This window comes from Pezoporus occidentalis, unplaced genomic scaffold (genome assembly GCF_034315485.1).
Source record: "Pezoporus occidentalis ecotype Australia unplaced genomic scaffold, CSIRO_AGI_Poc_V1 ctg225, whole genome shotgun sequence".
NCBI lineage: Eukaryota > Metazoa > Chordata > Aves > Psittaciformes > Psittacidae > Pezoporus > Pezoporus occidentalis.
In genome coordinates this window covers 237,015-252,508 of record NW_026914128.1, presented here as the reverse complement: position 1 = coordinate 252,508, position 15,494 = coordinate 237,015, and the positions used below count along the sequence as shown (strand labels likewise).

Below are 15,494 nucleotides of genomic sequence, written 5' to 3'. Positions count from 1 at the left end.
CTGGGGACTTTTGGCTTGCTCCTAATTCTCTACCTTATCTGATCACGTACCTGTAGGCGTTGTAGAGATTCCTCTTTTCATTCATATTCTGGCAGCGTCCCTCAACCGAACAGGGCAGGGTGAAGTTTCTTGCAGGGAATTCCATGAAGCAGTCGCTGTTACTGGTGCAAGAGCTCTCCTCGATGCTGGCATCGTCCAGATCTGTGACCTTCAGCTCCCCATCCACGATCACAAACTGCCGGGGCCGAAAATCCAGCAACGTCACAGAGCCAAGGGGAGAGTGAGCCAAATAATGCAGCAGCCGAACTAAGCTGAGACAGATCTGAAACGCAAGAGATGCGGGTACCTCGCGTTGTTTTCTCAGTGCAAAGCGTATAACTGAAACCACTTAAGCTGAATACATGACTTAACATAGGCATTATAACTTATCCTCCAAACCGAATGTTGCAACTAAGGTATTTCTCACAGGATTAACACAGTTGATTGTAAAACCCTTAGAGACTTGAAAGGAAAATAAGCTTCTTTAGCAGTGCTTTCCCACACTCTTCTTGAAGCAGGGCTCATTGTTGCTATTCTTGCTTCTAACAGAAATAAAAGCATTAACTTTTAATAACACATTGCGCACAGGCCTTCACCGCACAGCCTCATGCTGCTCCTTTACAAGCTCCAGGTCTGGAAGTTTTGGCTGCACTGCCCTGCACCCATGTCTGGAGCTCCAGCGGGTGCCCCTATTGCCTCTGTGCTGATCCTGCCTTTTGACTGCTTTATCATTTCTCCCACTGGCTCCTATCCTTTTTCCCCCACTGGTTCCCTCTGGTTTGCCTTTTCCCATGGAAGGGGAAAGCAGATCCCCAGAAGAGGAGCTCCACAGCAGGTGTGCCCATCCCTTTGGCGGGCCCTCATGTGCCTCTTTGAGGCTGGGGTGGGAGCTCTGCGCTGATGCTGTGCTTTTTAAATGCAGGTTAGAAACGTGAATAACTCTTACAGCCAACTGGACGAACACTGAGCTCGGCCCTCTTTCCAAAGCGCTGGTTTCAATTCGTGCATTCCTTCAGAGTCCACTACGTAACGTATTAATGCAAACGCAGCACTAATACGAACACAGTTAAATACTGGAATTTTTATTCGATGTGCTAAATTAATAACAGGTCTTATTCAGTCTAGCAAGCTTTTTATTGTTCGCATATAATCTTTGTTTTCCCTTTGAAAACACTGTTAAAGCCACTGGCACCGAGTTAGTCAAATCCAAATTCAACCTCAGGGCATAAATGGCAGGCTAAGGGCAGCACCGAAATGCATCCTTCAGAAGACGCTGAGCACGTCTGAAGTTATCCCTCAGAGACAACCTGTGTGAGGTCTGCTGCTCTGTGCACCTGCTGCCAGGCTGGGATGGCAAATGCTCCTCTAGAGCAAGCTTTAAAGCACACAGATGAGGGCCTTGCTCTGGATCATGGTCTCATGTGTCAAGAAAACAGGCTTTTACTTCTTCCTTCTCCGCACTAGCTGCATCCTAGACAAGCTAATGAGCATGCCGTTATCGAAGACTTCATTACAGCAGTTCATTTTAACTCCACCTCTGTGAATCAGCTCAGCACCTTCACCCAATTCTCCTTCATCTCCCTCTGCAATGGCTCACTCAGAAATATCCATGCTAAAAGGAAACTCCCCCGCTTACAACCCGTAATTTAACATTTCTTTTGGTCATTTACTTCATGAGTAATCACTGCCACAGTCCACCGTGCGCATTCCCTGGACAAGCCAAAGGCAGGTCCTGTATTTCGGGAGCTGTGACAAGTACCTCTACTGCTCATTAAGACCACACTTCTTTTGTGTGGAAAAGGAGAAGCAGCTTAGCACAGGGAACACGCTTGCTCCACCTGTATTAGACAGACGGATGGAACATTCCTGGGCAGAGAAACTTAATCCCACACGCACATTTGCTAGCACCGGGACCAAGGCTGCTCTGCACCATCCCCAGACACCATCCAGGGGCTGTTTCCAGTGGGCATTCAAAGGGTGCAAGAACTGAATAGTACAGAACGGGCTGCACGTTGCCAGTTCCTCTCCGAGATCAGTCAGGCACGCTTTCAATTCTCTGGTACAGATGTAGCCATGTAATCCAAAGCGGTTTAGATGAAGGCTGCTGCTGCCCTGCAGCATCTCAGGGAGTTAACCTCAGCCGACAACACATCCCCATATACACTGAGCAAGACAGCACCGTCTTGATCAAAGCACTGCAGCAGTCTGCCTTCATTTTGGACAAATTAGGTGCGATCCTCACGCTCCAACACGGTGGACAGCCTGGGTTTGAGACCTGTGTCTGCTTATTTCACCCTTCCCCAGTAAGAGATGAACGGAGCAGGAGGCAGTAGAAAACAATTATACAACCAGCCTATGATAAGGATCAGGGGGAAAACATAACATCCTTCTATTGTCCCAGTCCCAGTTGCAGAGCACAGTGCTCAATGCCAGAAATCCTGCACCCTGAGCTTTAACAAGTAAGAAATGTTTGAAAGTACCACATAAAAAGCATAAAACCAGCTACAATTAGATAACATCGACAGACAAAATAGCAGAGTACCTTAAACACTGCAGAAAGGGAGTGCTAAACACTGTTTCTAACCCGACATGTGATCATATGCAAAGCAAACACTTACTAATGTGAGCTGCACTGCACAGTACACAACCCCTGCTTCATGCTCCACGTTCTTTTGTATTCATCGCTCTCCTAAAAGTCCTTTTAAAACAGTTGTTACTCACTCGAAATCTGTCTTCCCAGGATGTCTGTAAAAGCTGGATCATCTCTAAGGGCGAGCCCAGCTCAGTGATGGTCGTCAGCGTGTCTGGGATGTCATTGCTGTCCTGGTAGCAATAGCCATAGAGCTGAAAAAAAAACAAAAACCACAACCATTCACTATCAGTGTAACGTATCTTGCCATGCTTTCATGTTTCTGCATGGATGAAGTGCAAAGTAAGCAGTGTGTAGCTCGAAAAACAACCGAAATGCCAAAACTTTTCCTTTCCCAGCCAGAAATTGCTTCTCACTATATCTGATGGACTTCTGTGCGCAGCATCATTAAAGACGGGCAAATGCCCCAAACTATGATCTGCCAGTAGCTTCTTCAACCTAAAAGCATTGAAATGGCAATTTCAGCTACACGCCAGCTCCTTCCTGTGTTTGCTTTCCAAGGACATTTGAATGATTAATTTTGACTTGCACAAGTAATTGCACAAGAAGAACATTTCAGGCCTGTGGAGCAGAGATGTCTTGCTTTATATGGAGCGCGACAAGGTCTGACAGGGCTGGGGACAGGCTTTTACAGCCTCCCCGCCAGAGAGGCAGTCAAATGAGCCCAGTAAGGATCTGATTGCAACTTTCCAGCCAGAACAGCATGCACATGAAGTAAAATTAAGCGTAATTTCTGCCCGCAGTTGAATAAACCATGCAGCAAAGGAGCCTGCATGAAAAGGCAGCATTGACAAATGCCCTGCTGCTATTCCTCTGCTGCTGTGCCCCGAGTTACGTGACTTTTTAAACCTCTCTTAGCTCTAAAAAGCTTGGGGAAGGTGATGGTGGGGTCACCTCCAGGCTGAGGGGGCTTGGACACGAAGCAGAAGAAGCCGGGCTCATGCAGACCAGACCAGGGACTGAGCCCAGTTCAGAGAGCCACAGTACCGAGTGCCATCGCTGCGAGAGCGGGCCGAGGCTGAGCACAAGCACTGCGAGCAGATTCAATTACCAAGCACATTCTTATTGCCTGTGACCCTGCCAGGCAGAAGAGCAAAGACCAGGCTAAACTCAGCAAATCCAGGGATTTATGAGGAACAGTCCCGCTAGCTCTGCCTGCCGCTGTCTACGCGCAAAGGGGAAAAGGGTGCCAAAAAATGTCACAGAAGTAAACAGTTTTCCTTTTTGGTGTAAAACCAGCACTGTATTTCCAAGCAGCTGCTTACCACGGATGTTAACCCGAAGGGAAACAAGAGCTAGAAGATCTTCTTTTAAAACATGCTGAAAAGATCTTGGCATCGATGCACAAGTGCCGATAAGAACACTGGAAATAGGAAAAGGGACTTTTCTCTTTACTGCCACAACCACGACAAAGATTGCAACAGCAATTACCTCTTAAACTAGAGCCATTCAGACCGGAGCTGGCTTTGCTCCTTATCATCTGTGACACCATTTTTTATGCTGCTTATTGGCAGGAGTTAAGCCTTGGTGTGCTGAGAACTACCCGAGAGGATCACATCATCACGAGTCTGTCTGAGCCTTCTGAGCCAACACCACCACGGAATTAAAGGGCACTATTGAATACAACATTTCTCTTTCCTCAGAGACAAGCTGGATTCTGCAGTTCCTCCTAGGCATTTCAGGTCTTCCCCTGCGTGAGGGCAGATGAAGAAGGCAGGCTGAAGGTCCGCAGATTGAAAGCCAGCCCTTTAGAGTGTCAAAATCTCTTTCTGCAGCATCCGCAGAGTTCAGCTCTTCTCTTTAGCTCAGTAATGCTATCCCTTGGGAAAAATGCCATGAGGGAAACTAGCAAGCAAGCCAAACTGGGAAATGGCAGTATCGCCCTAACTGTTGGCTTACAGTAACGCTGGGCGCAAAAAAGGTGTCAGTCTTCATTAGGCATTCCCAGCGTTCGTGGAAACCATTCCACAAACAGAAAAACCTAAGACAAACAATTACACATACAAACACATCGGCAGAAATGAACTGCAGTATCTGTTTGGGTCTATTTTATCTCAGTCCATGAATGCCAATAACAATAATGCGTTAGGCTTGCTCTCAGAGAGCTGGAGCTTTGCTCCTAAGTAATTCTTTCATTTGAGTGTCCAATTTGTACCTCAGCAAAAGTCTTCAGTGCCCGAGTACCTGAGTATTCGGTGTGTATTATACTACGTTAGTGCCCATGTAATCACTTCAGTCCTTGTGGAGGCTTAAGTGACCTGATCCAGTTTTGGTTTTGTGTGAAATCGCTCTTTCTCCTCAGCAGAAGATGTTCTTGCAGGAGCTCAGCCTCACAGCGCTGAGCGAGTTAGCGTGGGGCTGGCTCAAAAACACATCATCTAACCTGAGCTCTTTATTGCTTTTGCTGAAGTGAAACCTCTCCAGATGCAACGTTATTACATAATTATATAGAGTTATAAAAGCACAGAAGTCTGAGACATAAAGGATTTATTGGGCCCCGTTTATACGTTTCCAAACAAACTCCTGAAGCTAAAGGCAAAAATGCCCATGTAATTACATGGCCGTATTTGTATGTGCAATTACCATGATTACAAACTGGGCAAGTCCCAACAGCCAGTTAAGCATCTAAAATGGTTACATTCATCCCCTCCTGATGAACCACCACCCAGCATGCAGATGTTTCAAAGTACAGAATATATATATATAGACACAAAATACTCCGAGGCAGTAATTCTTCAGCCTTTCGTTTAAGAAGTGGCTTATTAAGACACAGAAACAAGTACAGAGGTTCTGGCCAAAATACTTCTTCCTCCCCCCCCCCCCCCCCCCTTTTGCTTTTTTTCCAATCCATTTTAAGGTCTGAAATGAGACAAAACTGTTTGTATTCCCAGACGGTGAAGTAAGAAACAGATAGCTGGATGCATACAATAACAAGAAAAATAACCACACGGGGAAACTGAATGTAGCTGGAAGCAAGAGATGAGCCAAAATACCTCCTCTATCTGAAATGCTATTAGGCTGGACATCATTCTCAGTGTCACAAAGCTGCGCTTTAGATACATGCAAGAGCGATGGTTTTCATACGCCTTTTCAGCATGGTTTCAATTAAATGAGTGGAAAGAAACACAATCCCACATCTTTTTGCTATCTCGAGTCACTGCATTTAAACACCACCCCAATATATTTGTGCACAGAATCTGAAGGCAAACACTCTCACTACTGGGATGCTTCTCTGTCTGTTTAGAAGATCAGATGCCAGATAGGAAATGCTGACCTGTTCTCGCATCGCGCGCCGCAACTCGGTTTGAGGAAACCCTGGTGACTGAATCATTTCTCACCCCGTTTGGATTTTCTCAGTCACAGAGGCTCAGTCCTGAATCAATCTTTACGCAGCCAAAACTCACACTGACTCCAATGATTTTTGGGGCACGCCGGGCATACAGGGTAAGCCCCTGCAAAGTTATACTGCATTGTAGGAGCCCACGGCCCTACAGCCGGTCAGTTCACCTCTCTTCACAATCCCCTTTTACTACAAATGATGGGGACAGAGGTGACCCTTTCAGAGGAGCCAGGGAAGGCGAAAGCAGAGGTCAGCCCTGACACAAAAGCTGACAAGCTTACTGAATAAAAGCACAAAATAAAGGAGCTTATGAAGCCGCTATCAACGGGGGTAAAGCTGTGCAAACAACGCGCGCTCCTGCATTAGCACAGGCACCCTAGCTGGATGCTCAGGAAAACAAACGGCAAGCCAGAACCTCCACCAGAGTGTTAGGTGTCATTGACAGAGGTTGCTCAGTTGGCAAGGGTAAAACCAGCTGCCCTGGTACGGATCGTGCCACCTCCCTAAGACTTACAATACATTCAGAATCTTTTCCTCTTTTGTGCTAGATTTCAGCCCTTAATGCTCCCAATCTTTACATTTTTCTCCACAACCATACAATCCGGAAATTTCCCCCTTTTTCTCTTTAATGGACATGAGATTTCCATGAGTCCAGGAATAGGAACCTTGAGAACACTGCTTCCAGCTGTAACAAGTGACAGGCTTAACTACATTACAATCAGGGGAAATAAAAAGCTCCCACTGACATTGGTAGCCTTTTAATGAGCCATTTGTTTGAGCTGCTATATGTCAAAACCAGAACAGCACACGTTTTAGAAGCTCTGGCTACTTTACTGCTATCAAAGTGAATATAGTATTCTTTATGCAACCAACCCTTGGATCCACCTTTCATTCATGGAGCACTGGGACAGCTTCTGCAAGAGCTGGGACCCCGCCCGCACTGTGTGATACTGCTATGATTTACCAGTACACAGAATCCCAGACTGGTTTGGGTCGGAAGGGACCTTAAAGCTCACCCAGTTCCAACCCCATGCCACGGGCAGGGACACCTTCCACCGGAGCAGGTTGCCCCAAGCCCCATCCAATATGGTTCAAGGCATTTATGTTACTCTACAATCTATTCATCCCTCAGGTTTTAAATAGTTCCTTTCATTACTCATGGTATATACATGTACACACATATAGCCACAAGCACATACATATATACATTTGTCTATGCGACATATGTATGCACATGTGCGCTTCTACATATAATATATATGAGTGACGTTTGCATCTATATTTGAATACATCATATATATATATTTTAAGATGCATACTACAATATTATTACATATTGCCACAGCTACTAGGTCCAAAAGCATCTACAAGCCTTTAACATGGAATAAGGACGAGTTTCTTGGAAGTCCCAAACTTAAAAGCTCAATCCAATGTCAGCCTTCCTGCTACAGCATATAAAGAGACAGTCCCTGAGAAGTGAATTGATTTTCCTCACTGAAATCTGGCAGTCAAACCCTGCCAAATGCAAAGCTCCACTGGAAGAAGACTTTGGTACAGGGCACCCCCCCCAGCACCCCACCGAACCTTGGAAGAGCAGGACCAAAACTGCCTGTGCTGCCAGCTGTGGGGCAGGATTTCCTCTGCTGTGGGACGCTGGAACCGAGAGCCAGCAGCAAGGAATTCAAATATTAAACTCCAAACCCACAGCTCTGCTTAGGCTTGTGTTTATAAACGTCTTATTACGACTAGCAGTAAACCCCAGACGGAGCAGGAATCTCACCCCTGGCACCGTCACTGAACACTGAAGCTCATTAATAGAAAAATGGGCATGTATTATTTCGAAACACACACGAATGTATATCCAACCGTATCTGCCAGCATACCCACAGAGCCCCACGGGTATCTCCATATATCACACACACAGGCGTGCGTATGCATACCCATATATATCTGCCGTCCTGACACAGATTACGCGGGCTATAGTCTCATGATTTAATAACGTTATCTCCCCTTCTTACTCTCCCTACTTTCCTCACGCTCTGAAGTGGAAAATTCTTCCCCTAAAAACATTTACAGCACTTTGAATTTGCACTGAGCTGCACAAGCTCAAGGCCCGACCCTGCAAATATTTAGTCACACAAGCAGCCTACTCTTGTAAAGCCTTCCAGTGAAGGCAAATAGATCACTCATACGACCCTGATTTCGGTGGAAACCGGCCGATGTCACTGCAGAGCAGTCCATTATCTTGTCAATGGCCAGAGCAGCAGCTCCCCTGACCTCCATCCACAGCGACTGCATTCAGTTCCACTGCACCGCAAGCTTAACCCTTCGTTAGGAGGTGATTTTGCACTACACAACTATCGAATAACCTCTGTGCACTGCATGTTTGGAAAAGCCCGACTTGGATTCATTAGAGCCATTTGTACAGTCCTTCTCGCTTGGGCATCTGTACTTTGTACATTCTCATAGGGAGCTTTAAAGTAAGCTTGGAGTCTATCTGCAGCTACATGGTCCAAGAAAAAAAAAAAAGGCCTCTCTTCAAGCTGTGTTGTTCCAAATTTGGCTTAAAACAATATAAATAGCCATGTTTGGCATCTACTACCTAAACCGAGTGCTTCAGCCGAGTGTGACGAAAAAGAACACCTCCTTTAAAATGAGCCTAGAGTCAATATTAGTGTTAGCACAGCGCCTGTGAGAACTTGCTCTTGTCAAGCTTTTCATGGCCACCACAGAAATGAAAGATTGCAGTGGGAGTCAGATGCCAGGAGGCACCTACCTGAACCATGCTGGCTGCAGGGATAGGCTCAGAGAACAGCTTGGACTGGAAGGGAACTCGAGATCATGCAGTTCCCGCCTCCTGCCATGGGCAGGACAGAACAGAGGACATTTCAATTGGAAGTAACCTACAATAATTATCTGGTCCAGCTGCCTGACCACTTCAGATCTGCCCAGAAGTTAAAGCCTGTTATTAAGGGCATTGTCCAAATGCCTCTTAAACACCGACAGGCTTGGGGCACCAACCACCTCTCTGGCAAGCTTGTGCCAGCGTTTGACCACCCTCATGGTGAAGAAACGCTTCCTAATGTCCAGTTTGAACCTCCCCTGGTGCAGCTCTGAACCATTCCTACACACCCTTTCGCTGAATACCAGGGAGAAGTAGGTTACATAGCTACCCCTTGCTTGCTGAGGGGGGAGTGGAGAAGGGAAGAGCTCTAAAACCCATGTGCGGCTCTTGTTCTTCTAAACCCTTGCAGTTCTGCCCTGGTCACAACTAATACCCAGGCCAGAACAGACAGGGTGAATTAGCCTTGTTCACTCATTGCCACTCCTGCAACAAAAAGGCAAGCGGCCAGGAAGAACCTGACCATACCCGCAGCATCCTGTGGTGACCAGTGATCTCCCCAGGCCGCTGCACAGAAGGAGCAGCGCTGGGCTCCCCTGAAGGAAACCGGATGAGGTTGCAAGTCATCAGCTCCCATAAAGGAGGCAGAAACTCAGACCAGAGTCTTCTGGAATGATTTACATGGCACGTAAAACGGAGAAGCAATCACAGAAATCGTTCAACAAATGACTGGGATTAGTTTTATGAACGCCGCTTTCAAAAGGAGGGACAACGTGGCCCTTTTAACTTCCGTGATGGCACGTGCCTTATGGAAAGCTGTTCCTGCCAACAAGCTGAACACCCTCTGCCATCCCATGCAATTGGATGGGAATAAACGCTATTTGGCAACTTCAGCATCAAGACACGGAGCTCGCCTTCCAGTGACATGAACTGTTAGAGCTGGTTCGCAATTGTATCAGCTCTGTGCTTCCAGCAGCTCTGGAGCTCTTGTTAACAGATCCTTTCTTCACTCTTAAAAGTGCAGGATAACATCTGGGCCTTTTGGGAAGCAGTCTCGCAATAAAGAAGCACTTTGTGTAATCCTTCTTTCCTCGCCAAACCGCATCTGTCTGCTCCCTCTGCCCTTCTCCACTCCACCCGAGCTCCTTGGGGCTACGGGGACATCTGTTAGCAGAGCGAGCTGTCTCCACCGAGCCATCAGTAGGTGGCACTGCCTGCTTCCTTCTCCCCATCCACACCAATGTCCAGGGCTGACACCCCACATCACCCACCACTAACTATTCTGAAGGGTGACCGGTGACTCGGACACCTCACCTCCTGCGAGGTGCACCTACGGCAATGTCAAGCTGGGACAAAGAAGCAGCTCCATCACTCCGTGCCTTTTCCAGAGGAAGGAGGTGGCCAGCAAGCGGTGCAAACCTCTCCTGTCACCTCAGCAGGATTTGGCAGGCTCCTCTTGATGCTCCTCTCATCCTAACACCAGTTAAAGAGACGGTGTTAGCCTGGTCTTGAACCGTGCGGTGGCCTCACTCATCTTCAGCCAACCTGTTCCAAAACCAGCTCAACTGAGCTACTCGAGGAAACAATCTGGCTCTAAAACGACCCTCCTACTTGCAGCAGTCCCCTACTGATGGCTGCATTTGGAGTGCACGGTCAGACCCCCAGCCAACCCCAGCCTTCACTTGGTTTTGAAAGGTTTGCTCCCAAGAGCTGCGAACCTCTGCTGCCCCATCCAAAACACAGAATGACAAACCCTCCACGTAGTCACGCACCAGCTGGTACCAGCAATCACTTCTCAGGCCGCGAATTCCCAGCGTGGTCATGGCTAAACTCCAGCCAACTGCAGAGCAAGGATTGGTGCTGGGAATCCTGCACCGCTGCCGCCACAAAGGGGATTCAGTGCCCATCCGCTGGCAACAAGGAAGAGGTCCCCGAGTAGCTATTTCCGCTGCAGCCTGATCTTCCCTGTGCCCCCCTGCTTTCTGTGACAGCGACAGTGGATTCATGCAAGAAGGATGGTGAAGGACCAGACCTTCCAGAGTTCACACACTCCCTATGCAAGTGCGTTTGCACTAGAACTTAATTGTATATTGACTCTCTCCAGACGTGGAAAGCCTGTCTCCTTCCACCTGGAATAAGCAAACCCTACGCGAGGCTTTCTTATTGTAGTCCTCACATTAAAACTGAAACTGCCCTGCCCTGCTGGCTGTGCATATGTATAGGGAAACCATCAGGGTAAAAACCTGTTCATTATCACATGTAAAGAAAAGAAAAACGTGTTTGAAAGTATCAAGACCAGCTGGCACATCCCAGGCCAACAGCAAGTGATGTATGCACTAATCAGTAAATTCTCCAAGCGATAAATATCCTCACTGTAATCACGACCATTTAAAACAAATCGGTAACAAATACACTAAAACCGAACCAATTCGTCTAGAAACTGCTTTGGCATCGTAACTTGGTGACTTGTTTAAACGTAGATGTCACCTCAGTGTTTCGTTTGTGTGCTTCAGCTCAACGCTAAAGCTAAATGAGCCAAAGGAAACGGCCTGGGCAGTCTGCAAAGCACGGGTACTGTTAGCAGCTAGTGTCTTCTTCCACGGGCCTCAGACAAAGCCAACCCTTCCCCTTGAGCTGCTGTGTTTGCTTTTGAGCAAGCTCCTTCTTAAATGAATCACTGCGAGCTCACAGAGGGGCTGATAAAGAAGGAGGCTGCCACAGAAAGAAGCCTGCACTTCTCCCAGCGTCTGCAGTTTCAGACCTCCCCTGCCTTCTCTTCAGCAATGCAAAGGAAGAAGGAAAGGCAGCGCCCTTCGTTCTGATACTCCAGGGCTACAATTACATGATTAGAATGAATCAAACATCGCTTTTGTGCCTTTACAATCGTGCTCATGGCTTGGAATTAACTGCAAATGGTTTGATTTCCTTCTCTTCCTCAAACACGGGCAGGGAGAAATTAAAGTACGCACTAAACCATCTTCCCCACCCAAACGCACGGAGAGACAGGATTCAGACAGCAGCATTTGAACCTTGCAAGAAAAGAAACCTCAGCACGGAGACCAGGGAAGAGATCAAGCACCTCATTTGGCACAGAGTGACTGCAAAGCAATTAGCAGGCTGCTAAACCCTCTTTTACAATAAATCAGTGACCCAGTTTCCCCTCTTCCTTAGTGCCCTTCATTATAAAATCAACTTTAATGAACTACCCTTCTCTTCCCCACTCCAAAGCAAATCCATCTCCACTGCAGGCTGCACCTGCCCTTCGCTGTCACACCAGGGAGCCTCTTTAGAGCCCCCAGTGAGCTGCAGCAGGCCTGGGCCTGCCCCAGACCACGGGGACAAGGCGCAATGGCCCAGCGCTGCCACTTTGGTGGCCATCAGAATGACGGGCAGAGCACAGGAAAGCAATTAGGAAATGCAAGCTGCCTTCGCCTCAGCATCGGCTGATGCAAAACCATTCTCCCTCTTGCCGGCTTTCCATGTTTCTTTTGCCTTGATTCGCCACATCTGCCGGAGCCGACACATCTGGCTCCTTCCCCAGGCGGAGGGCACGGTGGATATGTCAACATGTTGTCTGAAGGCAGTGGTTCTTTCTGGAAAAAGCTCCCCCCCCCCCCATCCTATATTGTACAATAATCGAGTCTTTAAAAAGGATGACTAACAAAAAAAAAAAAAGAAAAAGAAAAAGAAAAGCTGATTTTGACAAGAGACAGGCCAGAATGGGAACTGCTGAGACAGTAAAGCACAAGCCTGTTATCTTACAAACTACACTTCAGGCTGTCAGCTGCCAGAGATTTACAGGAAAACCCCCGTTCACAGGGCTCAACCTACTCGGAACTCTTATTTCCAGCAACAGAATCTCATGGAGGCGCTCACCCCGAATAGCCCCTGCCCGTGGCCGGGGATGCCCCAGGACGGATGGGCAGGAGGGGGACAGGGCAGCCCGCGGGTACCCGGGCCGCTCTCCCCGTCCCGGCCCCGAGCACGGTGGCAGGAGGGTGCCGTGTCCCTCCAGCTATTTATAGCAGCCGACTCGCATTTGGGTATGCCGGGAGCGGGGTAAGGAGCTAAAAAGAGGTCAGAAGCAAAGGCAGAAGAGGTCCCGGCCTTCGCTGTGTCGTGCCCTTGGCAGTACGGGTCCTGCAAAAATGCCCGTCAAAAGCCCGAAGAGGGGAGGAGATGTTGGCTTTCTGATTGCCTCGGCAGCAAGCTCTGGACAGTGATTTCTATGCCCCCGGCCAGCCTAGAAAACAAGCTAAAAAGCAGTCGTGATGCCGACAGACCCTGTCCCCTTTGCTGCTTTAACAGAGACATAATAAAAGCCAAGCTGCTGGCTGGTGCCCATTTTCTGCCCCGGTTTTACGCCTCGCCTCAGGCACGACACTGGAGCCCCATTCCTGCCGGCACCGCCGCCCGACCGTGCTTGAATAAAGCCTGGCAGGTCCGTTTTCACAGCCTCCTTTCAAGGTAATGCCCTACCAATGCTCCAGCCCTCACCCACGGAGCGTCGACCTCGCCTCTGGAGCGAAGCGCATTAAGGAAAGAGGCGGGTGATGCCCGGGGCTGACCGCGGACAGGCGAAAGAAAGAAGCGGGAAGAGGCTGAAAACATGTTTCTGATTTAAATGTAATCTCTTTTTCAACGGGGTGGACATCGGCCCGGCTCTCCCAAAACCAAACTAGGGCAGCAACACAGGAGTAACTAATACAGTTCCTGGGAGCTTTGTGTGCTATCCTAGGTGTATGCGTTACAGCAGGACCTGGCGGACAGGAGGAAGGGGAAGGAAAGCAAGAAGGGAGGAAGGTCAACATCTATTTTCTCGTCGCGGATAAATCACAACTACACCTTCTTTGAACACGATATGAAACTCGAGAGCTTTGATCGGTGGGATCTGAAGCTCTCGTGGGGGAGCTGGTACTCGCTCCTGCTGCAGCTGCTTAAGAAACACAAAACTCCTTCACTCGGTTCAGTTCAAAAAGCACCTACTGTGAGACCGTCTGCTCCAACGTTCATTTTTTATCCCACTGCAACGCTCACGCTATGCGAAACGCAAGGGGAATTTCCATAGCGGCATTTACATCCAAATGGACCCGCTGAGGTTCCCGCCGATGTGTCACGGTCCCACCACGCAGCCTCGCCGGCAAGTGCCGCGCTGCGCTGACTAACCCGGCCACCGCCACCCGGCTGCCCCACGGCCCGATCCGGGCGCCAGGGCTCCGGGCACCCCGCGCGGAGCCGCCGGGAGCCCTCGCCTCCCTCCTTCCGGGGGAGCCCGCGTCCAAACCGGCCACATCCAGTCCCCCGCATCTGCGGAGTGCTGCTGGGCCTCCGAGTCCCTCCCTCGGCCCCCCTTCCTTCGCCCCCTTCTCCCCACCTCGGTGTTAATTCTGTTTACGAGGCAAGGCGACCCGCGAGGCCGGGCGATGCCGGTGAGGGAAGAGCCGCAGCCCGCACCCCTCCAGGGCGGCGGGGCGGGGGGTGAGCCCCACCGCTTGGGGCGGAAAGCGCCCATCGGCGCGCCTCCAGCCTGCCCCACGCCGGGGAAAGGAGAGGCCCGCAGAGGAGCCCCCATCCGTCTCCGCGCTCTCCTCCGGCAGGTTTCCAGCGGCGGGGCGAGGACCACGGCGCGAACCCGGCGCAACCCGCCCGGCGCAAGCCCCGCGTACCTGCAGGACGTTGGCGTGGCGCAGCCGCTGCAGCAGGATCATCTCCTTGACGATCTTGTAGGCGGCCAGGCGGTAGCAGTCCCCCAGGGCGGAGAAGTGCCGCACGCAGCGGGCGATGTCGTGCCCGCCGAAATCCACCGCCTTCAGCGCCACGGCCAGCGTGCGGTTGAGCACCGCCTTGTAGACCGCCTTGGTGTACCCGGAGCCCAGGTACTGCACGCCGCTGACATTGCGGATGTCGCGGCAGCCCAGCAGCGGCGGCTCCAGCGACAGCTCGGCCGAGGCGCCCGCCCTGGGCCCCGCCGCCGCCGCTCGGCCCCGCGGCCCCGGCTGCTCCGCCGAGGTGCGCGGCGGAGCCAGGTCCATCAGGCGCCGCTCCCGCGGTCGCAGCGGCCGGTGCTGCCGGTAGCGCAGCACCTCCTCGTAGCGCTCCCGGATCTGCCGCTCCAGGGCGGCCCGACCGCCGCCGTCCTCCTCCGGTGGGTAGAGGGGGCCGCCGGGCGGGGACGGGGGTGCCCCTTCGCGGGGCGGCGGCGGGTGCTCGGAGCCGGGGACGAAGAGGACGTTGAGCAGGGTGCCCAGGAGGAAGGCGAGGCAGCAGCCGGCCGCCACCGCCGTCTTCCTGCGCCTCATCGCCGCGGGCTTCTCCAGCCTTTCGGGCTCCTCTCCTCTCGCCCCTGCCCCGGGAACCAGCTCCGAGGGGGTTTTATCTTCCTCCTTTAGCTCTCCTCCTCCTCCCGGCGGCAGAGCGGAGCCGGGCGCTCAGCCGCAGCGCAGCTCCGCATGACACTTGCCTCGCTGCTTTTAAGCCTCTGAAGCACTTATTATTAGCGGGACGCGGAGGAGGGCGGGGGGGATCCCCGGCTCGCTGCCCCCGCCGACGCGCAGTGATTGACAGCCCGGGCGAGCAGCAGGGGGGCCTGGGAAACGTAGTCCCCCGCCGCCGGCCGCCGGCGA

The 15,494-nt window shown here is 50.7% G+C and overlaps 1 protein-coding gene across 1 annotated transcript in view; it reads right to left on the bottom strand.

The window, feature by feature from the left end:
* PKDCC (protein kinase domain containing, cytoplasmic) overlaps positions 1–15,273 on the bottom strand; it is a 31,708-nt gene extending 16,435 nt beyond the window's left edge. Inside the window, exons 1-3 of the mRNA XM_062620916.1 lie at positions 14,538–15,273; positions 2,761–2,883; positions 51–322 (exon numbers count right to left, since the gene is read on the bottom strand). Coding sequence (XP_062476900.1) covers positions 51–322; positions 2,761–2,883; positions 14,538–15,170 — 1,028 coding nt within the window. The 5' untranslated portion in view covers positions 15,171–15,273. The remainder of the gene's footprint in view (positions 1–50; positions 323–2,760; positions 2,884–14,537) is intronic.
* Positions 15,274–15,494: the final 221 nt, after the last annotated feature.